General features: G+C 34.7%; 1 protein-coding gene across 2 annotated transcripts in view; it reads right to left on the bottom strand.

Moving 5' to 3' along the window:
• The window catches only part of Htr2c (5-hydroxytryptamine receptor 2C), a 221,730-nt gene that overhangs the window by 15,462 nt on the left and 179,258 nt on the right, over positions 1 to 27,010 (bottom strand). Inside the window, exon 5 of one of the 2 annotated variants that reach the window (XM_052737768.1) lies at positions 14,316 to 14,421. In XM_052737768.1, the coding sequence (XP_052593728.1) occupies positions 14,316 to 14,421 (106 nt within the window). Of the gene's footprint in view, positions 1 to 14,220; positions 14,422 to 27,010 lie in introns of both variants that reach the window. The other variant, XM_052737758.1, reaches the window with a different exon arrangement.

The following is a 27,010-nucleotide window of genomic DNA, read 5'->3' as shown; positions in this document are numbered from 1 at the left end:
ATTCAAGGTAGAATTTTCAGAATAGGGTAAGAAAACAAGACTATTAGCTGTATTAAAAAGATAAACTTTAAATATGATGAAGACATATGTAAGTAGAAAATTAAAAATGGTGGACAATATTGTATGGCTAGTCGGTATAAATGGTAATATGAAAGAATATCTCAAGAGAAGGCATATTACCAGCAATGAATGCGTTCAAAATAATGAATATGTTCAACAGTGGTACACATCAATCTTAAATATATTTCTCCATAGTAAGAAGACCTCAAAATGCCTGAAAGGAAATGTAGTAGAATGAAAGGATGCAATCAAGAAACCAACATATTTAAAAGTTATGACTATAACTGACAACCTTAGCACTCTTCAACTAGTAAGTACGTATTAGTAAAATAAAGATAATATGAGAAATAGGAACAACACCTTACCTAGTTTGATATAAGAGATGTTTAGAGACATATATCAAAATACAGTTTTTTATTAATGCTCACATGTTCACCAAGATAAATCATCTCCTGGGACATAGAATTTGCATGCTTATTGGCAGTAGCAGAATTCAATTAGAAATCGATGGTAAATGAGATTCAGATAATTACACCCTATCCTCCTTAAGGGAATGGAAAAATTGTTGTCATCTTAAAACCTCAAAGTCAAGAAAAGAAGACATGAAATTGGAAAGACAGTTTGGACAAATAAATCAAAGACATTTAAAGTTTGTGGTAATAGCAAAAAGTAGGTTCAGAGAGAGTTTTAACTATGAATGCTTATATCAGAAAAGAAGTAGTTAAATCAATAATCTGTTTCTGTGGTTAAAAGCTTAAAAAGAATAAAAACTGACATACCAAATAAAGGCTACAACAAAACAGCAGCAAATCAAAGGGAAGGAAATCACACAACTATTGAGATAATTTTTATAAGTCAGAAATTTGTTATTTATTCATTTTTATGCTAATGATGAGTCTGTATTAGATGCAAGGAGGAAAAATAAGAGGACCAGAGAGAGCAAGTTGTCAAATGTGAAGAGCAATTGTCTAGCACTACCTACCGTCTACAGATAATAGCACAGAAAGGTAATTACTCTGATGCAGTGTGATCAGCTGTATGCTCTACTGTTTCCTATACAGTGCAAAGAAATCATTCAATAATTAATCATTTATACTCCAAAGCTCATTCATATCCCCACATACAATAGGGGTAATATGCACTTTTTATATACCTCAATATTTTGTCTCTCATGCTATCTAGCCTCTCTTTGTGAGATCAACAGATATTGGATCATATACTTGTGCTCAACAGGTTGCTGATGCTCATTCTAAAGTTTATCTGCATTATTGAAATTTAACTTGTAACACATTAAAAAGCACACAGATTTCAAATATATATATATATATTATATATATATATATATTTGGAATAGATATATTTCCAAATATATAAATATGTTCAAATAAATATGTATTTCTAAACACTACATGTGTTCAGAGGAAATTCTAAGACATGATACAAAGAAGGATCAAGAAACCAAGAAAACTGAGCGGAAGTATCAGTTGCCCCACAGTGTGAGGAGAACAGATTTTCCAATTAGAGCACTGATCATTAACTGCCTCCCAGAAGGGAAAAACAATAATTCTCTCAAAATGAAACCAATTCTAGAATATTACAGTAGGTAACAATACCCAATTCTTCAAGTAAAGTTATTCAATTGAAAAAAAGCAGAAAATGGAATTTATAAGCATTAAAAATAGAAAGTTAATGTAAATAGATTAGGACTGATCACAGGCCTTGACTTAAAAATCTCAATATACTACTTTAATATGAATGAAACTAAAACAGTATCATTTGAAAGACAGCAAGTTAATAGAAGAGAAACTAGAAAAAGAACAAGTAGAATTTTTGGTGTTTATAATATTCAACACAACTCGAAAAACCACTTCATGACCAAATTGAAAATTTCAGAGGCCTGGGACATCAATGATTAGGGAATGACATCATGAAAACAAAAAAAGAATAAAGGCTGAGATACATAAAATAATATTCAATGGAGCAACTTGTGTTCCTGGAGGGTCAGAGAAAGGAGCAACCAAACATAGTTGAGAAAATGGAGGTTAATAATTTCACGAATTGCTGAAAAAATATCTCAGCCTAGATTTCTCTAAAGTGCAATGAACTCCAAACACAAAAGACAAACTGTCACACCAGGACAAATAGTTTTCTGATTTAAAAATATAAAATAGAGTGTATATGAATTGTCTGGCATACTTGAGGCCTTAGATTAAGCCTCAAAACTACAAAGATATATTTTAAAGATGATGTAATAAAAATTTGAAATCATTAGTAAGAAAAGGCATATTGAATGAAAAAAAATATGATTATTTGCTCACATCACCAAAAAATATGAAGTCACCAAGACACCCAAATCCAAAAAGTGGACAGAAAATAAATGGTTGATCAACATATCTATTTCCTGTGCAACAATTTCTCAAAATTGAAGGTGAGATGCAAACATCTTTATTAAATAGAAACAGAAATATTGGTAGATTTCAGTATGAGAAAAATGCTTCAATGAAGTCTCTAAGGACACAAAGAAAGGATATGAGCAAGAAACAGTGAAGAATACATAAATATGTGAATATAAGATTAAATGTGATATAGCAGCTGGGCTAGGTGGTATGTGTCTAGAATCTCAATGCTCAGGGAGCAGACTCAGGGGAAACACCACAAATTCAAAGTAAGACTGGTCTACATAGTGAATTTCAGCCTAGCTAGGGATATACAGGAAGACCCTCCGTGTGTGTGTGTGTGTGTGTGTGTGTGTGTGTGTGTGTGTGTGTGTGTGTGCATGTGTGTGTGTCTGTCTGTCTGTCTGTCTGCCTGCCTGTCTGCCTGTCTGCGTCTGCATGTACACATTACACTCAAATGATGGGGACGATTAAAGTGACTCCACTCTTACAAATTTAGTGATTTCTGAGTGGGAAATAACTAACGATTGAGATCAATTAAGGAGGCACAGTTTGTTTCTATCTTAACAATTTAAATGCAGGGGGTGTATCTAAAAGACAATGTCCGAGTTTACTGACCTTGGTATGGTAGTACCAGGAGGCAGATGGAGGTGGATCTCTGTGAGTTTGGGCCTAGCTTCCTCTACATAACAGTAAGACTCCAGATAATAATAATAATAACAGGATGAAGAGGAAGATATGAAGAAGGAGGAGGAGAAGGAGGAGAATGAGAAGAAGGAAAGCAGGAAGAGGAAAGAGAAGAAGGAAGAAGGAGGAGGAGGAGGAGGAGGAGGAGGAGGAGGAGGAGGAGGAAGAAGAAGAAGAAGAAGAAGAAGAAGAAGAAGAAGAAGAAGAAGAAGAAGAAGAAGAAGAAGAAGAAGAAGAAGAAGAAGGTGGTGGCTATTCGGGGAAAAACAGAATGGAAGTGACTTCTATAAAAATAGTAGTACAGTTAGACTTCCAAATTTTTTACTCTCAGTAAAAGCAACAGAAAACCTGGAGGAAAAGAGAATTAGCACTCTAGGATTGTAGAAAGTAATCAAAGAGTAGCAACAGAGGAAATATTGATTCAAGAAAAATGTCTTGCTATTGTCAAGAATCAAAGCTTTCACCATCTCTGCTACCCATATCAGTGGCAGCCTTGAATAACAGCTTTTGGTCTTGATACAATGATAGAAAAATGGAGCAGATTTTTCAAATCCAGGAACTCAAATATATAGCTATTTGTCATGTCTGGTATTGTTCTGGAAGACCAACTAAATGCTTTTCTTTGTTGGATAGGCCTAGGAGTTTAACCAGTTATAAAAGGCTCTCTCTGAGGGACAGTTCTGGAAAACATTTTTGGCAATTGTTCTAACGATTTGGCTGCCTAAGGCAATAGCTAACAATTGCATGTGGATGGAACAAGCAGAAAGAGGGGAGAAGCTGAAGAATAACTATGTTCATAAGGATGTCTGAAACTCCAACATAGTTCTCATAATTTAGATTTCTCTGTCTAAGTATGCAACCATTCCTAAGGCTGTGATTTGCAAAGATCCCACGTGGTCCTAAGGTCTCAGTTCTGGCTGACTCTGAGGCCCTGTGCAAGCAGGCTGTAAAGTGCACAGATCTGTAACTCCCTAGCTGAATGCTGACGATGTGTCCCAACAATAACTCAGAATCTGGCGAGGGCATGGATTTATTGTTTCCAGGCATGAAAGTAATCTTTATCTAATTACCAGTGAGTCACTAAACTAATGAGACAGAGACTTTGTTGATAAAGAATATATACTTTGTACAATTAGTCCAGAAAAGTCACTAAGTATACTAATCCAAAGAAACAAAACATATGGCCAATGCATAATAAATAAAACAGCCAGTAAAACCTTTTCCCCAGGGAGCCTAGATATGGAACTTATCCATACAAATAATAATAAAGGAAGGCATAGCCAACTTATTACTCGGAAATACTACTAAAAACTACAAAAGAACAATGGAGGATGGAGTGTAGATCAATCATATAGCTCTTGCCTACACATAGCCAGATGTCTTGGGTTCCATCCTAATCACTGAGGAAGACGTTTCTAGAAATAGTTATGGGGGCATGAAGCACAAAAGGGAACACTTAATCAGGAATGTCACTAGTACTCGATATGAACAGTGAGATTCTATAGTGTCTAAATAATCTGCATTTTATTCTTTCCACCTCTCAACTCAATGAAATGGGAGATCGCCCCTTGACAAAATACAGCCAGTGCATAAGGCTTTCCCACACTCCTAGTTTTTAGTCTGAAGTATACATTTCAAGTAGTGGCAGGACAGCAGCACTTTCATCCTGCCACAGAAACTATGGGGTGAGTGCGACAACAGTGAGTGCAGGGACATCATTCTGCTCAGGCCCCACTCAGACAATAGAAGCTCTATTTTGTGTATGCTACTGCTGAAAGCGCAGAGTCCTAAATTGCTATTTTCACAGATCATAAAGCGGTGGTTCCATGTCAAGAGAAGCAAGCCAAAAACTTAACTGTTCCTCAGGTACTCAGAGACTACAGTGCATTTATTATTCAGAAAACCCCACTAGGACTCCCCATCCCTCCCAACTCTACTTCTTGGGAGAGAACTGACAATAAAGTTAATAGTTTTAAATCTCTTCTCCGAGAAACTGACTTATTTACAATATAGTGTGGAAAAGTTGAACCCTGAGAACAATAAAGACAGCTGAGATTCCTAACCAATATGATGAAAACTCCTCAATAGACCAGCTTAGCCAACAGAAAGTGAATTAAAATGCACACACACACACACACACACACACACACACACACACACACACACACACACACACACACACACATGAAATACCAAGAAGTGAGGAAGGAAAGAAAGGAACAGAAATAATGTTTTTAAAATAATGAATGAAAATTTCTCAAATTTATTAAAAAATCCAATAATCTACAAATCTAGGAATTCAATCAACCCTAAGTCATATAAATCAACAGAACCACAAATAGATATATCAGAATTAAGAGAAGTAGAAAACTTTAATATTAGTAGAAAGGAAAAAGGAGGTTTATCTCATAAGTCACAATAAATGCAATTTTGTATTTACTTTTAGGTGACATATTTGTTTTAAGTAAAACCAAAGAACTTTAATACAGGTGAATGAATCAGGAGTCTATCAGAGAAATCTGATTGATGTTCCTAAAGTATTTTTTTGTAATCTAAGAGAAATGCTCGATCACATAGAGTGACAAGTTGGCTAAAGGTGATGTCACCAAGTTTGATGATGGAAGTTCAATATCTAGGACACACGTAGCTGAACGGGGAGAACTGACTACCACAAGTTATCCTCTGATTTCCACACAATGCAGTAGAAAGTATATACCCACACAATACACACAAATTAATAAATATGACAAAAAATTTTTTAAAGGAGATTAAGTAGAGATATAGGTAAAATTAGAAGAGGGAAAGCTGAGAATATTTATCATCATCACACTTTTCTTACAAGAACTAGTAAAGAATGTTCTTTAAACTGAGAGATTCTAAAGGATAAGAAGAAAACAATAGAAGAAATAAAACTCACTGCTATGTGTTTATATAATTAGATTACTTGGGGTTTTGGGGGGTGTCTGGTTTCTTTTCAACAGGAGAATCTCAAGTGGCAGAGAAACACTTGAAGAATGCTCAAAATCCTTAGTTATCAGGGAAATGCAAATTAAAATGACTCTGAGATACCATCTTGTACCTGTCAGAATGGTTAAGTTCCAACACACAAATGACAGTTTATGTTGAGGATGGTGTGGAGTAAGGGGAACTCTCCTCCACTTTAGAAATCAATATGGTGGTTTCTCAGAAAATTAGGAATTAATCTACCTCATGACCCAGTTATACCACTCTTGGGCATACACCCAAAGGATGCTCAATCATACCATAAGGATACTTGATCAACTATGTTCATACCAGTTTTATTTGTAATGTGAGAACCTGGAAACAACCTACACGACCCTCAACTAAAGAATGGATAAAGAAAGTGTGGTAGATGGAACTAGAAAAAATCATCCTGAGTGAAGTAACCCAGACCAAGAAAGACAAACATGGTATGTATTCACTCATTAGTGGATATTAACTGTAAGTAAAGGACAATCATGATAAATTCACAGACCCAAAGAGGCTAGGAAAACAAGGAAGGCCCAAGAGGGGGACATGTGGATTTCCCTGGTAAGAGATCTCCTGGGTGGGCTGGACATGGGTGGGTGTGGGAACTTGAGGGATCAGGTTGAGGAGTGGATGGAGGAGGAGAATACTGAATGAGATGACTGGAAAGGGGGGCATTTGGGGGTCAGGTAGAAACCTGGTACAAGAAAAACTCCCATGAATCTACAAGGATGATCCTAGCTAAGAATCCTAGCAATAGTGGATAGTGCCTAAACTAGACACCTCCTGTGATCGGATTGGTAACTATCCCAATTGTCATTAGAAAGCCCTCATCCAGTAACCGGTGGAAACAAATACAGAGACCCACAGCCGAACAGTCTGAAATCTGGGAATCCTGCTAAAGAAAAGGAGGAAGGTTTGTAGGGGCCAGAGGGGTCAAGGACATCACAAGAAAACCTACAGAAACAACTAACCTGGCTCACAAGAACACACAAAGACTGAACCAACAACCAGGGGGTCTGCATGGGACTGAACAGTTGTATAGTTTGGTCTATTTGCAGAAGTATGAAATGAGCTCTCTATTGCCATGTGTAAAAATCAAACAAAGTAGATTAAAGAGTTAAACACTACACACGAAACTATGTAAAGAAAACAGGAGAATATTTCAGAATATTGGTTTGGGGAAGACTTTTGGAGGAGATGCTAAAGTATGAGAAACGAAAGTGGAAACATTCAAATGGGTTTATATCAAATTTTATTTTAAAAAATCTGCACAGCGTAGGAAAGAGTCAACAGAGTTAGGAGCAAACTTAGAGAATTCAAAAAATTACTTCCAAACTGTACATCTGATAAGAGGCTAATAGTCAGAATTTACAAGGAATTCAAACAACTCAATGAAAAAATTTCTCAACAGAATTGTAAATAACCAATCAGATATTTCAGATCCTACTCATCATCAGTAACCATAAGAAAAATGCAAATAAAAGTCACAATGAGACAGAGTTTGGAGGATTCTAAGAAGAAAAGAAAAAAAGATAGTAAATGGTGATGAAAGGGGTGGAGAAATGGGAACCCTTACATGTAGTTATTGAGAGTGTTAATTAGTATAGTCATTATGGAGAACAGTATTGAATTTTCCTCAGGGAATTAAAATTAAAAATATGATGTAGCAATACCATTACTGGTTATATTTTGAATGATATTAAATGAATATATCAAAGAAATATTTGCATTTCCACATTTTTTGCAACACTGCTCATAATAGCCAAGAAATAGAAACAACACATGCACATGAACTGATGAGTCCTTACAGAAAATTTAATGTATGTAAATAATGGTACAATATAGGGATGCATTCTTGGCATTTGCTACAAATTAGATGGGACTGGAGATTACTGTGCTTAATGAAATAAGCCAAGCACAGAAAGACAAATGATACAAATCTTGTTCATATGCTGAACTTAAAAATTGTTGGTTGTATTATAGTTGAAAGTAAAATGGAGAGAATATGAGTAAAGTATGGAAAAATGTTGACACAGTCATTGATATGAAAATTTAATTAGAGACTCAATAGTTGATTAGGTATGTCAAAAAGACATAAACAGTAAATATGGAGAGAGACAGAGATAGAGACAGAGACAGAGAGACACCAACTGTGATAATGCATTCTGAAGAGTAAAAATAAGAATGAAGAAAACTCAAGAGATTCTTAGACACATGTGAGATACCCGCAAGTATACCAATACGTACAAAATTGGTGTTCCAAAAAGAAGTAGGTACAAAAAGATCAGAAAGAACATTTGAAGAAATAGTGGTCAACTGATTAACTAATTTGAACAGAACTAATTTTCTATATATCCAATAAACACCATGAACTCCAAGTAAAATAAAGTTTAAAATGACCATATATAGAGATAGCATAATAAAATGACCATGGCACACCTGCCCCCTTTCTTAATGGAGACAGAGGAAGAGTGAATGGGGAGGGGAGTAGATGGGAGGTGGTGGGGGGAGGGAACCAGAGGAGAGGAGGGAAACTGTGGTCAGTATGTAAGATAAATGAAAAGAAAATGTTATTTAAATAAAATAAAAAGAAAGAATAAAGTGAGAAGGCTAAAAAGTCAAATTACAAAGACCATGCAAGAATCTCAAAAGCAGAACCAGAAGCAGCTCATCACAGACACAGACATCTCAAGAAGATTAAGTAATTTCTCCCCAAACTGTGAGCTGAAATAAAAATACAGTAGCCTTCACAATGAAATCGTTCCAACTAAACAGATGCTAAAGTAATAAAAATGGCAGTCAAGATGACATATTGACGATGGACAAATAGTAATCCAATGGAAAAAATATAAAAATACATAAAGAATAATTAACATAATTTAAAGCAGAGTAGATAATTCCAAACCATTATTGAGACTCTACTCCATAACTCACTGACAGGTTGAATAAACAGAAAATTAACAGGGAACTACAGGATTTTATGTATGCTATAATATAGACAGACCTAATAGATAACTATAGAGTGTTCCACACAATAATAGCACATACATATGAGTGTTCCACACAACAGCAGAATATACATTCTTCTCAAGTGCACCCACAACAGTTTCCAAATAGACTGTACATTATTCCAAATGGACATCCAAACAGTCGGGAAACAATTCTCAATTAGCTTAAAAGGATTGAAAGTAGGCAAAGTATACTTCCCAATATTGATGGAATAAAAGGAGAACTCACTAATGGAAAGATAATTTGGGAAATTTGCATATATGGGAATTAATTGGGAATTAGGCAACTTGATCCTATAATAGTGAGTCCAAGTAGAAACCATAAGATATTAAAAATACATTGAGATAAAGAAAATGAAAACATGTCATAACAAAACTATGAGAAATAAAAAAGCAGTGTTTAGGAGAAAAAATATAGTTGCAATGTTCATATTTTAAAAGATCTCAAATGAATAAACTGATTTTCATTTAAAAGTAGAGATTGGAGAGGAAACCAAACCCAAAGAAGAGTCACTGAATGAATGAACTTTCTGTCAAAAGGTGAATTAAGCCCAAGGTGCATAGAGAAGGGGCAAATATCAGTGACATGGAAATGGGAGGTAAAGGAGAAAGTTCATGAGTAAATTTGCTTCTTGGAGAAATTTAGTAAAACTTATATAGCACTAGCAAAATTAAAAAGAAAAGAGACAGTCATTCTAAGTAAAAGAAAACAGTTACATATTACGTAGACATTAAAAGGATGATATATATTAGGTAGATATTAAAAGGATGATATAAGATTTTTGTATGCTGCTTTGTGCCACACATTAGAAACATTAGGTAAAATACAAAGTTCTTTGAAAATTACTATGTACCAAAATAATATGAAAAACAAAATAATATTCCTATTTATTTTGAAGTAATTAAATAAAAAATTAAGACCACACACACACACACACACATACACACACACATACACACACACACACACACACACACACACACACACACACACACACAAGTATAGTAGGCTACATGACTAAATTATTTGTTTTAAACAAAAGTGATACAATAAAAATCTTCCAAAAACTTAAAAAGATATAGAGATAGTTTCAGATTCACTTATATATATTTTATATCATGTATATAAGATCTTCACACCAGAACTGGCCACCAAAGAAAATACAATGACAAAGTAAAATCTCTCTGGACAATTAACTAAAAAAGGTTAATTCAATTTAAAAGGAATCCAGTGATATAGAAATGAAAAATTCATTACCAAATGGATTGGTAATAAATTGCTACTTAAGCAATCCAAGGTTAATTACAATTCAAAAACACATAATCTGCTATACTAAGAATAAAAGAGGAAATAAAACCAATAATCATCACCCTAGACAGATAAAATGATTCAAGGAAATTCATACCTATTATGAAAAGTCACAGCTAATATAGAATAAAAGGGAACTCCCTGAATCTAATGAAAGATATTTCTAAAAGGCCTGAACTAACACACAACCTTAATTCTTTTGTTTCCCTGTGCTAGGGCCTTATACACGCCAGGCAAGCCTTCCACCACTGGAGCCCCTGCCCAGCACACAAACATCACTCTTAAAGCTGAAATACTAACACTTTCCACTCAGAAAAGAAGAGAAATTGTCTTCTACCTCCACTTTCACTGAACACTACTTTGCACACCCCGTCAAGATAATAAAGATTTAAGATAGGAAGGATCAAATGAATCTGTCACTACTTATAAGTGACATCGTGGAGGATATATGGAAAATGGCAGTAATTCTTAACATGCTCATAGAAATGTCAAGTGGATTTAGCCAGATGTCTGGGCAAAGAATAAAGATGTAAAATTTTAGGTGTATGTATTTATATATACCACCAACAAGCAATTGGAAATAACATTTTAAAGTCAACACTATTTACAATAGCAGTCAAAGAAATTAAATGCCCAGAGATGTTCCTATGAAAGATAGACTGTAAAATAGAATTTAAATAACAAGTAAATATTAAATACCTCTGTACATATGGATATGTTTACGGATTGCAAACCATAGTATTGTTTAGACTTTAGTATTTACTTAATTGATTTATAGATTCAATCCAATTATGCTTTTTAAAAATAAGATATTTTACTTGGAGACTGATAAGCTAAATTTCAACTTTTATGAAAATGGAAAGATAGTACTGTGAATAATTTTGAAGACTACAATTAAATGATTTACTCTATTGCATTATCTATCAGACTTACTGCTTGAAATAATGACTGCTGGACACACCCGAGTGGCTCAGAATTGTATACAGTTAGATATTTTGTCAAAATTAATTGTGTTGAGCTCAAGTCAGGTAACAAGACCAGATGATGTTTCATGCCAGTGACACAATTTAAACTTTCTTCAAAATATTGGTATTTTGAAAAACTATATCTATCCCTTAAAGTTTGATAACTTCTGAAATTTTAAAAGACTTTTTTGTTAATATTAGCACGGGCTGTTAGCACTCATGATATTTTGATATTGTATAATGAAATAATCAACTTTGGAAGGTCTGTATAATTGGTGAATCAATATTTTCACAGTGACTTATGCTTTGTATTTCCAAATCAAGTATCAGTAATTTGCCTATGTATTTCATTGGATATTAATGTGACAAGAAATGAAAAAATCTGAGATATTGTTTCAGATTCTACATTACAAGTAAAAAGAAACCTGTCTCTTGCTGAGTTTTCATACAATGCCAACCCTCTCACAATTATCTGAAGTATTTCTAAAAACACTTTCCTATATTGAAGCTGTCTGTGTGGTGTTGTATATTATTTTCATACAATTAAAAAATACGCCGGGCGGTGGTGGCGCATGCCTTTAATCCCAGCACTTGGGAGGCAGAGGCAGGCGGATCTTTGTGAGTTCGAGGCCAGCCTGGTCTACAGAGCGAGATCCAGGAAAGGCGCAAAGCTACACCGAGAAACCCTTTCTCGAAAAACCAAAAAAAAAATACCCTATTTCAATAAATTAGATGCAGATGCATACATGAAAGTAGCAGCCCAACACTAAACAGAATAGGGAAAGCAATACTTGGGATTGAAGGGAATCACTTCTTCAAATCCAGTGATAAACTTTGAAAAACAATGCCCCTTTTCACACTGATTTTATTTTTGCAAAAATAGTTATTGTCCTAGATCTAGTTATTTATGGTAAGATATAATAGGTTTGTATTATTTTTTTAAAAACTTTGTGCAAAAATTTAATTTTTTTTAAATTTTCAATTTTTAACACAGGGAATACAGATGTACTATGAGTCACTATATGCTTAAGAGTGTAATATAATCGTGAGAACAAAACATTTGGAAACTGATATATTAGTCATCTAAGAAATCACTAGCAGTTTTGTTCTTGTTTCTCATAATTACCGAGGGTGGCTTGTTGAGGCCTTATACCATCATTGTGGATTTGTCTGTCTGTTTTGTAGTTTTGTCTATCCTCTTTGAATGAATTCACATTTATTGTGTTACATTTTCTGGATAAATTAAATGTCTCATTATCATGTACTAAACATTCAACAGAATATTTTTTTTACCAAAATTTTATTCTTACTAATACTTTTGCTGAATAATATTCTTGTTGGTCTTTGAGAAAAGGACCTTTTAAAAAATTCAACCTTTTATTTTATATTCTTAATATACTATACATGTCTGTGTTATTTTTTCTAATTCTGACATTCTTAGATTATTTAGATTACTTATACTTAATATAATTTGAGATATATTTGGTTTTAATTCTGCCATTTACTATCTATTTGATATTTTCTTCCTTAATCTATCTACAATTTTATCTTTAATATCTCCATTTAGATTTATTTTATTTATCTATAATATTCTACAGAAAATATTTAATGTAATATACAAATATTTAAGATAATATATAAAAAATTATACTACAATATTTTAAGTCTTGAAGTTAGGCAATTCTCTTGCTTTTTTTGTTTCCCTTTAATGTACAAGCTATTCTTTTTTCATCAAATCTTATTGTAAAATATCATTTTATATTAAAAATGTAATACTCATTTCTATCAACTTACATGCTGATTTTTAAATGGAGAGAATGAACTGATCTTTATAAGCACAATTTTGCACATATAGATTTGTGCAATTCTGTGGGAGACTTCATGGCTTGTTATCTAAAGGTGTCTTGCTATATACTCACAGAATCTTCTACAATAACTACAACAAAACAATTTAAAAAGTGATATAAATTTATTTGCTTAACTAATCCAGAGATAAAACTTTGGAAGATTAATGAAGAGTAAAGAAAGGTCTTGATCTTGTTATGGTCTCCCTCTGAATGTTTCAAAGAAACACAGGTTGAAGAGAAATTATTTCATGAAACGAAGTAAGTTCAACTGGGTGAGAGAGGGGAAAGAGGTTTAGGAATGCTCTAACTTCTACCTAGTTAAAATTCTTGACTTTAATGTCAGCATGCTCAAAACATTTATGACTATCTTAAGTATGTGAAATAACATGATTATTTATCACTCTTTAAATATTCTGAATCTTTAAAAAACAACAGCTGTCTTTTTGTGTTTAAGCAGAATTCAAAAACTAATTAAAATTAATGAGAAATAGTAGATTTTATTTAATAACAGCACGAATTTACGTATGTTTGTTTCATGCCAATTCAAATTCCATTCTTAATTTTTCCATTAAAAACTTGAGTATGGAATATGTAAAAATTAGTAGATCAAATATTCTGGAAATACTTCTTTTCATAGACTTCAATGTTATAGTTCATAAATTTAGGCTTTTTCTTATAGCTTTGTAATGTTCATAACATATTATATCTGTGTTGCAGAATCCATTGGTATACTAATGTAAAAATAATTTAGCTGTACAAATGGAAAGCTTATGTTTTCATATCCATATGCATTATACTTTCATTATTTTCAACCTAAATATCAGATATGTAGGTCAAGAATAATTACTCGTCTCCCGTCAAACGCAAATGTTACCAGTCGATGTCTGTAGGTTGTTCACAGTACATAATCCGAAGATATTGAGCATAGCCGCTGCAATTCTATGGCCAGGTATTTACCTATTGATATTGCCCAAACGATGGCAATCTTCATGATGGCCTTAGTCCGCGAATTGAACCGGCTATGCTCAATAGGATTACGTATTGCTACATACCGGTCCAGCGATATGGCGCAGAGGTGCATGATGGACGCAGTTGAAAATAGCACATCGAGTGAGATCCAGACGGGGCACAAATATCTAGGTAATGGCCAGACATAATCTGAAAGAGAACAAAGAGGAGACAAAAACCATGTTATCCCAATTGTACCGTCTAGACCTTTCCATTTTAATATACTTATTGCTCTTCACATTTTAAAGACAGTGAAATTTCAGTGTTTTTTCCAGGGATGATTCTGATATCAGTTTTAATATGTATTACAGTACACTTTACATAATATAAAAGTCATTTAGTACCTTCACAATATTGTACCAACATGACTTCCTTCTAGATTTGAAATGTTTCATCACTCCAGAAGAAAAACACTATACATTAAGCAGTCAACAACTCATTCTTTACTTCCTCCGACTCCTAGACAAACTCTAATTGCTTTTTGTTTTTATTTTTTTTGTCATTACAGATTTACACACTTTGGACACTTCATATAACTGGAATCCTTTTTGCATAGTGAGATTGTTGGTAATTATGTTTGGAGGCTTATATGTGTTTATTTATTTATTATTACTCTGTTCCTTCTAGTAGCTGATGGGGTGGTCACATGAGATTTTCAGATGCTCTTAGAATTGTTTTTAAATTCCCTTTATGGATTGTTTACTGTTGTGTATAGTATTGACAATAATTTTAGTTTATTGATTCTGTGTCCTGAAACTTTGCCAAGTTCCTGTTTCATGTGTAGTTTTTGTGTGTGGTTTCCTCATGATTTTACATATATAAGATCATAAATATTTTTGTTTTTTCTTTTCCAGTTTTCTCTCAGTGTTTTATTTTCTTTCCTCATCTAGATTATTTAACTTGTCATAGGGTGATTATTAATTGTATTGTTTCCTAATCTTTTAAAAGATGTATGTATGTATGTATGTATGTATGTATTTATTTATTTATTTATTTATTTATTTATTTATTTATTTATTTGTTGTGTGCTTGTGCTCACATTCATATGTGTGTTGCCAAAGGCAAGATATTTGATGAGTTATGTGACATGGGTACTGAAAACTGAAATGAGAGCATGTCAAGTACTCTTAACCCCTGAGCCATTTCTTCACCCCCTACTTGTTAATCTTGCAATTTTATAGAAACATACCAAGGTTTGTGCCTAATTTTAGTCAATTGTGTCACTTTTTTTTCTTCTTTCCATTGTATCTCTCAGGAAAACTGTCAAATTTTCAAGAAGTCTTGGATTTCTTAATTGTACATTTTCTTATTCTATGTTATTGTCTTAGTTGAGGTTCCTGCTGCTGTGACGATATACTATGACCTAAATCAAGTTGAGTAGGAAGGGTTTATTAGGCTTACACTTCCACAGTGCTGACCATCGCTGAAGGAAATCAGAACAGGAACTCAAGCAGGGCAGGATCCCAGAGGCTATGGAGGGTTGCTGTTTATTGGTTTGCTTCCCAGGCTTGCTCAGCCTGCTTTCTTATAGATCCCAGGATAAGCAGCCCAGAGATGGCACCACCCACCATGGGCTGAGCCCTCCCCCATTGATCACTAAGAAAATGCCTTACAGCTGGACCTCATGTAGGCATTTCTTTTCTTCAATTGAAGGTTCTTCCTTTCCGATGACTCCAGATGTGTCAATTTGACTCAAAATCAGCCAGTAAATGATGATTATCATTTTGCTAGTTGGGCTAATCTTGCTCTTATTCTCTAGTTACTTAAGACATAAAGTTAGATCAAATAGTTGACATTCTGCTGTTGATTAACTCTAGTGAACTTTTATTTCAGTTATTGGACTTTCTAACTTCCAAATTTGTTCTTGGTTCGTTTTTATACTTCTAAACTTTTAATTATGTATTTGTTGCAGCATCGTTTGCCTTGTCTCCTTTAGTTCTTTGTTTACTATTTCCTTTAGCACTTTAAATAACTTAAGTAATTGTTTAAAATTTTGGTAATTCCGTTCTTGGGCTTCCTGTTGTCAATATCTGTTTTTTTCCCCTTAAGAGTGCCACATTTTCTAATTACTTTTTACGATTTTTTTCGGGTTTTGGTTTTTGGAGACAGTGTTTCTCTGTGTAGCCCTGGCTATCCTGGAACTTTCTCTGTAGATCAGGATGGTCTTGAACTCTTAAAGATCTGCCTGCCTCCACTTGGAGTATGATTTTAAATTTTAATGAAACTTATATATTTGGGGAGATTTTTAATTTTATCATAAAGCACCTCTGTAAATCAGATTTTCCTCTTTCCCTGTGGGTTGGTGCTACTTGCTATGGTGGGCTTTGTTGTTGATTTTGGTTTTTTTAGGGGGGGTTGCCTCTTTAGAAAAGGTTACCATTTTTCAAAGCCTGTTTTCATTGTCTTTTATAGATACTATACTTAATTTGAGTTTACAGTGTAGTATGGCTTAAGGATTGAAAAGAAATTGAACCTGGTCCTGGTATATAGCCCAGGCTAGTCTTAAACTTCTGATTTTCCTGTCTCAACCCCTAGATTTATGGGAGTTATAGGTGTTCACCAACCACCACACTTGGCTCACACCTAGTTTTTCACTAAAATAATCTAAAACTCTCTGTAGGCAAGAAAGAGTCCCTGAGTGCTTTCCTTTGGTCTCTGAGATTCAGAATATCAGAAATGTCATCTTAGCCATCTTGCCAAGCCTGGATTTCGTATTTATGCTTGTTATTCTTAGACCTTCATGGGTATACAACTTTATGACTTTCACCAAATTTAATGACTTTCCAGTCCTTATTTTTCAAATAGAATGTTCCCTCTTTTACCCATTGAGTCTCAAGTCATGTATATGTTAGAGAATTCTACCATTTCATGATATATTCTCCAGGACATGTTATTTCTTTTCTGAGCACACTTTTCTATCTGGTGCTGACTCCAATGGATCTCTCTTCAAGTGAACTGAGTATTTTTTTTTTTTATAATTTATCGTTTGCTGTTACTTCTATCCAAAAGATTTTAAATCTTTTCATGTATTTTTTCAGCTCCCAAATTCCTTATATATCTTTTGAGAGTTACAATTTCCAATCATTGTGAACATAGTTTCCTTTATGCCATTATCACAAATATATTATTATTATTCTCTAAATTTCAGTATCTGTATGTTTTCAGGATATGATTCTAAAAAGTGAATCTAGGCACATGTAGGGATGTTACTTTCCCCCCGTTATTTTAGAAAAATTTATCATAACCTAACCATTATTAATATTATATTGCTGAAATGCTGGATTTTATTCTGTTGCTTCAAAGAGTATTTTGTGGTTTTGTTTTTCTAGGCTATCATTTATTTAATTGGGAACAAGTCATAAGTTCTATTCCTTGGGCTGCAGCTCAAATGTCATTTCAGTTCACTTATCTTAACGTGCTTGAAGCATTTGCTAGCAAGCATGACTTAAGTTAGTGTAGTGGTAGGAGGGGTTTATGGCTTTTCAGAGAAGAATTTGTGTTTCCTTTCTCTATCACTATTCTATCTTAGCGACTCCCTCAACTTCTAAATTGAATTTGTAGTTTATTTAAACTTTTCTCTTAGGTCTGTTTGTTTTCCTTCCTTCCTTCCTTCCTTCCTTCCTTCCTTCCTTCCTCCTCCTCCTCCTCCTCCTCCTCCTCCTCTTCTTGATTTTGAGACAGAATCTCACCATTTTAGTCAAGGAAACCACTATGTGACATTCAACTTATGACAATAATCCTGGTTTAGCCTCCAGAATGCTAAAAACTAGGATGAGCCTAGTTTCTTCGCGTTATTTAGGTAACAAAATCGAGCATTGTCTACTAGAGCCATAGTGACAGCACATAGCATGAACTATTTTCTCCTCTTGAATTATACAAAAGTGATGGATGTTGAAAACTCAACCAACGTCACCTTCATCCAAGTGTTTATCTCTAGCAAGTCCTCTAAACACAGTGTTTATGATTTTTGACTGTTATCATTTCTTTTTATTTTCCAGAGCTGAGGATCGAACCTATTCCTTATACATGCTAGGTATGTGCTCTAGTACTGAGAGCTACAACCTCAGTCTGTTATCACTTCTTTCAGCTTCTTTAAATTATATCTGCTATGGAATTTGATTGTGTTGATGATTACAGTACTTTCATTGACATATTTTGCTTGTAAAATCTCATTCCCAGTTGTACTTTAAATGTACAGATGAGTAGATGGTTCATTGGATGAACTATTACATCTGTTATTTTCTACCATAAACGCAAATTTCTTAGAGCAGTATTTACATGATCCAGACACATTTCCCATATAATGGATATGTGGAAAGTTTAGAGAGTTACTTAGTAAAAAATGATACCTGGAAAAGACAAAACCCAGATTTTAGAAGCAGAGTTATGTATAATATTTTACAGGATGTGACACTAGGGTTTAGAAGATGGCAGATGATGTCCATACACTTACTAGTAGAATCTCTGAAACAAACCAGGATGGATTGGGGAACAGCTGTCCTGAGATGAATGATGGTGAACAAATAGTAATTTCACTAGCAAAGCAAGAAAGGAAACTTCAGAAAGTGGCAAACTCAGCCTCCAAAGAGCAAGTGCTTTGTTTCCAGTGTGGAGTGAGTGTCTATGCAGAGGGTTGGAATCATGTCCTAAGGCAAGGAGAGAACGTTGAAAAATTCTCACTGCACCTTTACTATGAGATAATTTAAAGATGAAAGAGAATAAGTAAAAAATATAATCAATTCTGGTTATAAACACTGAGCAGACTTATAATCAAGCAGACGGGAATCTTGGGATCCACTTGCCATTTAGTTGATCATGACAATGTCAGTGGCAAGGAAGCCATTTTTAAAAGATCCTGGCTGATTTTGTACCTATTGTAGTTCTAGATACAGAGGTCCTTCTTTGTAAGGCCCATTCTGGGAACACAGCATAAGTGTCAGGAACCTAGACTCAGAGACTGGGTCTGCTGAATATCAGTAACTGTATGGGAAAACTGTTGAGTCATGTCTCTGCAGAATCCCATGCATTGGGCATGTCATCTGATCAACAGATTAGAATGAGACTCACTAGCTCACCTGAAGAGGAACAAGCTGTGGCAAGTACTTAAAAATACTTTAAAAAGAGTATGAGGCCTGCCAGCGGAAAGCTTACAGCCCTATCCGGTACCCAGAGAAAGGGAACCAAATGTAGCATACCCTCGGGTGGTGAGTTAAGCAGCAGCCTGCCAGAAGAAGCAAAGGTTTTTATCCCATTGAAGTACACCCACTCAAATAGAAAAAAAAGGCTAGAGTTCAGACAGACTTGGCAATGGTGCCCATGTGAGGAAACTTGCAGAAACAGACTGCAAGGCCTTGTCCTGTTCTTTCCTTCACCTTATATTTTCCTTATGTAATAAACCTAATTTCAATTTTGTGAACCATGTTGTTCTGCCCTGTACCCACCCCACTTTTGCCTTAACTTGAATTAGGCTTTCCTAAGACATAGATTGGCCTGGGGTACAAATGGGTGTGTGGAGTCTCCCTGTACCATCCTCCCAAATACCAAGATTGAGGTTTGATTGCATTTCTTTACCTCTTTCTCTTTTGTTGCTGCCTTTACCTTTCTCCTTCATTTATATTGGTCCTGCTTTCTATTTTCTTGTCTCTCTTCTATTGTTTCTATGTTATTCTTGTATTAATTACATAATTATTATGCCTATTTTTCCATTTCTACTCATAGTAACTGACGTTTTGGTGTGTATTGTTCTATCTTGTCTATTCCCCCAATATTATTGGGTTTAAAATGTTCATTTATCTATTTTTAATTTTTTTGTTTTTTTCAAAGGTTTATTTGCTTATGTGTTTTATGTGTATGAGTGCTTTTACTGCTTGTACTTCTGCACACCAAAAGAAGGCATCAGATCCTATTATAGATGATTGTAAACCACCATTTACTTGCTGAGAACCGAATTCAGGACCTCTAGAAGAAGCAGAGTAGCCAGTGCTCTCAACCACTGAGCCCTGCCCTCGTTCCAGCCACAGATGCTTGTTTTAAATGAACTATTATTGTATTTTCATAGAGAGCCTATCCATTTTGTCGTTGCTTCTATAGTTACCTTTTCTATTCTTGGGGTTGTGCTGGAGTTTGGGTACAATAATCTGAGCATGGGAACTGAGAGTGTAGCAGTCCAGTAGGGAGGAGCAATACTCAAATCCTACTGTAACCTACTCCCATGTCAACAGCGTAAAACCGTCAACTGAAACAATGGAGGTAATCAAAATAATCCTACTTGGCGAAATCCTAGATGTGCTAGTTCTTATGAAGACACATGAGGAAACAAGACAACATGACTTTCCCTGCCCTCAAAATTAATAATCCTACAGAATCTGTAATCTGACCATTCAAAGGAAGAACTAGAGGGAAGAATTATACCATACATTGCAAAATCATTCCCAGAGGTGAGACAGTCTTATAAGAGTTGGGAAGGAAAGTCAAGAGTATTGAAACTTAATGCAGCAACAGACAAGCCAGTTTTCCCCATCCTATATCACCACCCAGTTTTCTCTCCACTCTATATGTGTTCCTATTTCATTTAACGCCCAATGTCAGTTTATGCCAACTTGGTCCTGCTGTTCTTGCCATCTATTTCTCTCCCCCCCACACCCCTTTACCCCTTCCTGTTTGATCAGATTTGGTTTGGGTTTTTTTTTCTTTTCATTTTCCTCTCCTAAGGAACACAAATTGGCAGAATTCACAAAGTCTCTGGTTTGGCATTCTGAGAAATGGGACTGTTATACATTATCTGATAGTATAACTTTGCCTGTTACCCCTCAGTCTACCTTTAACTTAAACTCTCATTTAAACTTGTTTTTGGCCTACAGTATTCTATACTATTTCCCTACTCTATTTTTTTTATTAACCTAACACTAACAATTGGTCTTGCTTTGCTTTTATCTTCCTTTTTTTATTTACCATTGTGGATGGTACATCTTGTCAACCTGATGGGATTTAGAATCACCAAAAACCTGATTGCTGTACATGTCTGTGAGTGTGTGTTGATACTAGGTTAATTGAGATAGGAAGACCTATCCTATCTGTGGGTAGTACCATCTCATGACATTCATTTTTCTCTGCCTCCTGATGATGGACATTCTATGTTCCTGCCACCATACCTTTCTTGCCATGATGGACTATATCCTCTGCAACTGCTAACACAAATAAATCTTGCCATTAAGAAGCTTGGATCATGCATTTTGTCAGAAACAAGACAACTAACTAATATACCATTCCCACTCATACCCACAGTAATATATTACTATACACAGTACTATTAACATGTCTTCACTTCATGCACTGATTGATGCTTAAAAGATGATTGCTTTTATTTGACTATTGCCTTATTTTCACAGTGGATTCACCTGTAGGTAGTGAATTTTTTTTCAGTGAGTAATCTATTCTCAGGGGAATCCTTGGATAGAGTCTGGTTCATGAGCACTAGTCTAACAGGAAAAAATAGTCATCTTAACCATACTAATCTGGTCCCTCATAAAGGTTACCAAACGGCCACAAAAAATAGTTGACTTATAGAGTTAGAGAGATGCCTCAGCAGTTAAGAGCACTGGCTGTTGAGGTTCTGAGTTCAATTCCCAGCAAATCACATGGTGTCTCACAACCATCTAAAATGAGAGAGATCTGTTGCCCCCTCTGGCAGACAGAGCACTCATATACATAAAATAAATAAGTCTTTAAAAAATAGTTGACTTAAAATTTAAAATCTCTTATACGTGTCTCCTACAAAAAATGTCAATCCCACAGTAGTGGCCTCCAATGGCCTCCTATAGATGAAGTTCCAGACAGAAAATTCAAATGAGTTATTATTCATGCGTTAAAAGAAATCAAAGACAACATGAATAAAGTTTTGAATGAATTCCAAGAAGATAAAAATAAATATTTAAATGAAACAATGAGGTCAGTATGGGCTTTGAAAATGAAATTAAATGAAGAGTAATACAGAAGAAAAACAAACTAAAATGCCAGAAATGAAAAATTAAATAAAATGCATTGGAAAGTCTTGCTAATATCACTGGAAAGACAGAGTATCAAGACATTGCAATTAGAAATATGTATTCACTGAAAACAAGTGCACCCAATTTCATAAAAGAAATACTGCTAGATAAAGTCATGATTAACCACAAAAAAATAACAGTAGATTACTCTAATACCTCTACTTCTCCTAATGTACAGGTTATTGCAAGAAAAATATAAAGACGAATAGTAGAGATAAAAATTATATGTCAAATGGGCCTAGAGGTTATATATAGAACATTTCATCCAAGTAATTCTGAAAATAACATTCTCAACATCCCCTGGAGCTTTCTCTAGAATAGATCATATATTAGACACAGAAAACATCTTAGCAAATACACAAATGCAAAATAATTTCTTGTATTCTATCTTATTGTAATAAAATTAATCTAGAAACAAACATGAAAAGAGACTACAGAAAATTCACAGACAAACAGATTAAACAGTACACAACTGAATGTTGAACATGTCATTGAAGAAATCAATGGCATTTTAAAATTCATAAAATAAGTAGAATGTCAACATCAAAACTTGAAAACTCTTTTAAAAGTTTAGAGATCAATAGCATTCATTAATATATATATATACAAAATTCCAATCACATTATTAATGAACAGGGTTCAGAAAAGTACCAGAAGACTAATAAATACATCATGGAAAAACAACAGTAATTGCAGTAACAAAATGATAATTCAACACTGTAAAATGTACCAACATAATCTATTATGTTAATGATAGAGAAGAAATTTTATGCTACTTTAGTAAACATTGAAAATAGGTTTAATAAATACAAAAGGCATTCTTAATTAAAATTTTAATTATATATAGATCTGAAGAACTCCCTTCAATTTGGTAATTTTCCCCAAAACAATAGCCAATAGAAATAATAATTTAGGTACTGTAGTTCAACTTCTTCAGATTCAGGAAGTAGAGAGGACACTAACTTTCTCTGTTTTCATTATAGTGCCTTAATTTTTTTCTTTTTTTTTTTTTGGTTTTTCGAGACAGGGTTTCTCTGTGTAGTTTTGCGCCTTTCCTGGAACTCACTCTGTAGTCCAGGCTGGCCTCGAACTCACAGAGATCCGCCTGCCTCTGCCTCCCGAGTGCTGGGATTAAAGGCGTGCGCCACCACCGCCCGGCTAATTTTTTTTCTTATACCAGTTAAAGGGCTTAAACTTAGGTCTCTGTGAATGCTAGGTGAGTAAGCCTGAGCTTATTCACTGTTTCTGTTTGCTTATTTATTTATTTATTTATTTATTTATTTAGTTAGTTAGTTAGTTAGTTAGTTAGTTAGCTAGCTAGTTATTGTGTGTATATGTGGGGCTGACATTTGACATCATAACATGTGGAAGTTAAAGGACAATTTACACGAGTCTGTTTTCTCATTTTAATTGGTGGGTCTTAGAGATCAAACTCAGCTGGTCAATCTTAATCATAAGTGTCCTCATATGCTGGGTCATCTTACAAGCCCCTGTTGGTACTTTGTTCATTTTTATTTAGATGATTGTTTAAATAACTTGTTTAGCTTTGGAAAACAAGCAATAAAATCATCTAAGTATTCGTGTAATTGTAGGCCTCGTAAATCTGAAATTTCTAAAAACAATAGGTTCAGCAAGAAGAAATCATAGTTTGTCTGGATATAAGGTAAGTAGAAAATAATTTAGAGGTTTTAATTGTCTAAGAGCAAGTACTAGAGACAGAAAAATGGAAAAAAAAAACAATTCATAGCCGGGCGGTGGTGGTGCACGCCTTTAATCCCAGCACTCGGGAGGCAGAGCCAGGCGGATCTCTGTGAGTTCGAGGCCAGCCTGGGCTACCGAGTGAGTTCCAGGAAAGGCACAAAGCTACACAGAGAAATCCTGTCTCAAAAAACAAAAACAAAACAAAACAAAAAAAAAACAGTAGTACACACTCTTAACTTTTAGCCGGGCGGTGGTGGCGCACGCCTTTAATCCCAGCACTCGGGAGGCAGAGCCAGGCGGATCTCTGTGAGTTCGAGGCCAGCCTGGTCTCCAAAGCGAGTTCCAGGAAAGGCGCAAAGCTACACAGAGAAACCCTGTCTCGAAAAACCAAAAAAAAAAAAAAAAAAAAAAAAAAAAACAATTCATTATAGTGACACATTTCATAAAAATTCTTATTAAAATTTTAACAAGATAAACACAAGATCTCTAATTGTTTTACTCTAATCATGAATCTTATGGAAAACACAAATCTATGCCTAACCATATAAGAAGTCATACTGTTGTTCTTTTTTGTGAAAACAGAAGAATCGCATGTGTTTACTTGAGACTGCAAATACATCTGAAAAGCTACACATCAATAATATTCAAATTTTTTTATAACAAAGTACTTATTTCACAAAATATTTCAAGGGGCAAGCCTAATCTTGAAAACAAATTGTAAATATATATAATATAATATAATATAATATAATATAATATAATATAATATAATATAATATAATGTAATGATAAGTCCCTTTGATCTGACTAGGTGCTATTATATCTAACAATTACATTTTCAAAATATTGGGGAACATATTGCTTTCTTTTCTGGAATCATTCCTGTCTCTACTTTGTAACTTGGATTCTTGCCTGAAATTAGACTGTTTTAACCTATTTACAATTATTAAGTCCTCTCTGGACTCCTGATATGAGGTAAATGACTTAGCAATCCATTTTTACTTTTTCTACTCTTCAGTCTATAAATGACGTTCTTTCTATGAGTATGGATTAGCTTCTCTCTTTCCCTGGGTAATCTACCTCTGAATATCCTACATAAATATGTTCAATTACCAAATCTCCTTGTGCTGGCATAATGCTGAGAGGAGGTGACACAATCTTTGAAGCACTGCCTTTGTGTCCATAAGAATTTCTGAAAACTTCGCTATCCCTTTTGCCTTCTCATATGATTCAAGGCAGATCTACTTCCCTCAGCTTTACAGATGTACTCACATACTCTCTTCCTTTTGTGAGCTGAAGTTATAGCAGTCAGTCTTTATCCTCAAATAACTCTACCAATGTCTTCCTAGCCATGTAGCTCAAATCTTTGTTTCTTCTACGCATGGACTTTATGGCTCTTCAATCTAGCAGAATGGCGTTTCCAGTTTCTTTCATGACGAAGTGGGCCAGGAGATGGGACATCCTACATATGCAACCAGCCAGCCCCCTCTTAGTATGAAGTAGGGATTTCCTGGCAGCACTATGCAGGATGTTCAACCTCCTTGTCCATGTGAGGGTCAACTGTTGCACCTTGAACTTCCTTTCTTCGTTGAGGGACTTGTCATTGAACGATGCTTCTCTGTGCAAATGATGACATGAAGACTTCTGACTTTGTCTTCTGTTTCTGATGAAATGGCGTTGACTACTGATGGCCTAGAAACCTGGTAACCAATAAACCACCCTTTTCTCCAATTATTCTCTACATCTCAGAACAATCATGTGCTACAGACCTTTAAAAAAGTTCTATCCATAATTACAGGTTCCACAATACTTTGAGTTACCCTCTCCAGATATACTCCCAGTTTAGGCAACCCTGACTGCTTGTTTAAATAATATGCCCCTATAGTAAAATCAATTTTACTGCTGAAGAGTATACTGCACATACATTTTTGGAAAATGCTATACAGACTAAGTTAACTTTTAATTAGTTATCAAGAATATACTCTGAAGCATCACCCTGAGATTAGAGGTTGTGGCTTTGCAGTATGATGACAAAACTCTGAAAGAAGTTGTTATGTGGGGAGACATTGTATTAACTGTCTTTCGGCTGAGAAAAGTCTGCCTGCTGGGCTTACTAACTTTGCTACATTTGAAAGCTGTGACCCAAAAATTCCACTAGGAACTCATACCTGGGTTGTTCATTATGAACTATGAGTAATTTTTTTCAAAGCACCCTGTACTTGGCCAACTGAGAGAGCCCCACAACTCTAAGGCTTTTTACATGACCTTTAAAATTTTTATTATTTTGAGTTTTATATACATTGCTTTTTGATCATGTTCATCCCCTTCCCTTGTCTCCTCCCATGTCCAATCCCCATTCAAACTTTGCATCCTTATTTTTAAAGCATCTATCAAGTCCTATTAGTCCTGTCTTTGTACTTTATACAGGTGTGTGGATAGCCACTGGAGTATGGTAGACCTTTCAGGGGGCACACCCATAAGGAAAAGGAATTCTACCTCTCCGCAAAGCTATGGCTTTTGATCAAGCAACTTTCATTCAAACAGACTGAAGCCATTCCCCATGGATTTATGATAAATATTTTCATTTTTCTATTCAAATATTATGTTCAGAGTGGTTTCATATGTATAAGGACAAATCACAAACTTCCTTCATCTGGTCTGCCTTTCTCAGTATATATAAAGGATTATTTCAGCTAGATTTGTACTATATAGGCCCACTTTTTCAGCAACAGGAAAAATAAAATGCAGGAAAGGGAATAAGCATTGTGACTTTAATTTTATGGCTCTATATTTTCTTGTTTGGGGCTTTGGTTACAGCGTATTACACTAACCACACTGTTAGTTAGGTTTCTGAAAAGAAAATACTTGATTATGTTGTTGCAAAGATACTGTTAAAACAATAGAAAAGGAAGAATGGGAACAGGACACAGAGATTAGTATTCATACACAGGTTTTGGTGTCTTTCTTAAATTAAGTCTGGGTAGCAGTAGCAA

This window comes from Peromyscus californicus, unplaced genomic scaffold, assembly GCF_007827085.1.
Source record: "Peromyscus californicus insignis strain IS unplaced genomic scaffold, ASM782708v3 Scaffold_10__1_contigs__length_136768540, whole genome shotgun sequence".
Taxonomy (NCBI): Eukaryota; Metazoa; Chordata; class Mammalia; order Rodentia; family Cricetidae; genus Peromyscus; species Peromyscus californicus.
The sequence above is the reverse complement of the archived record's forward strand: the minus strand, read 5'-3'. Positions and strand labels throughout refer to the sequence as shown.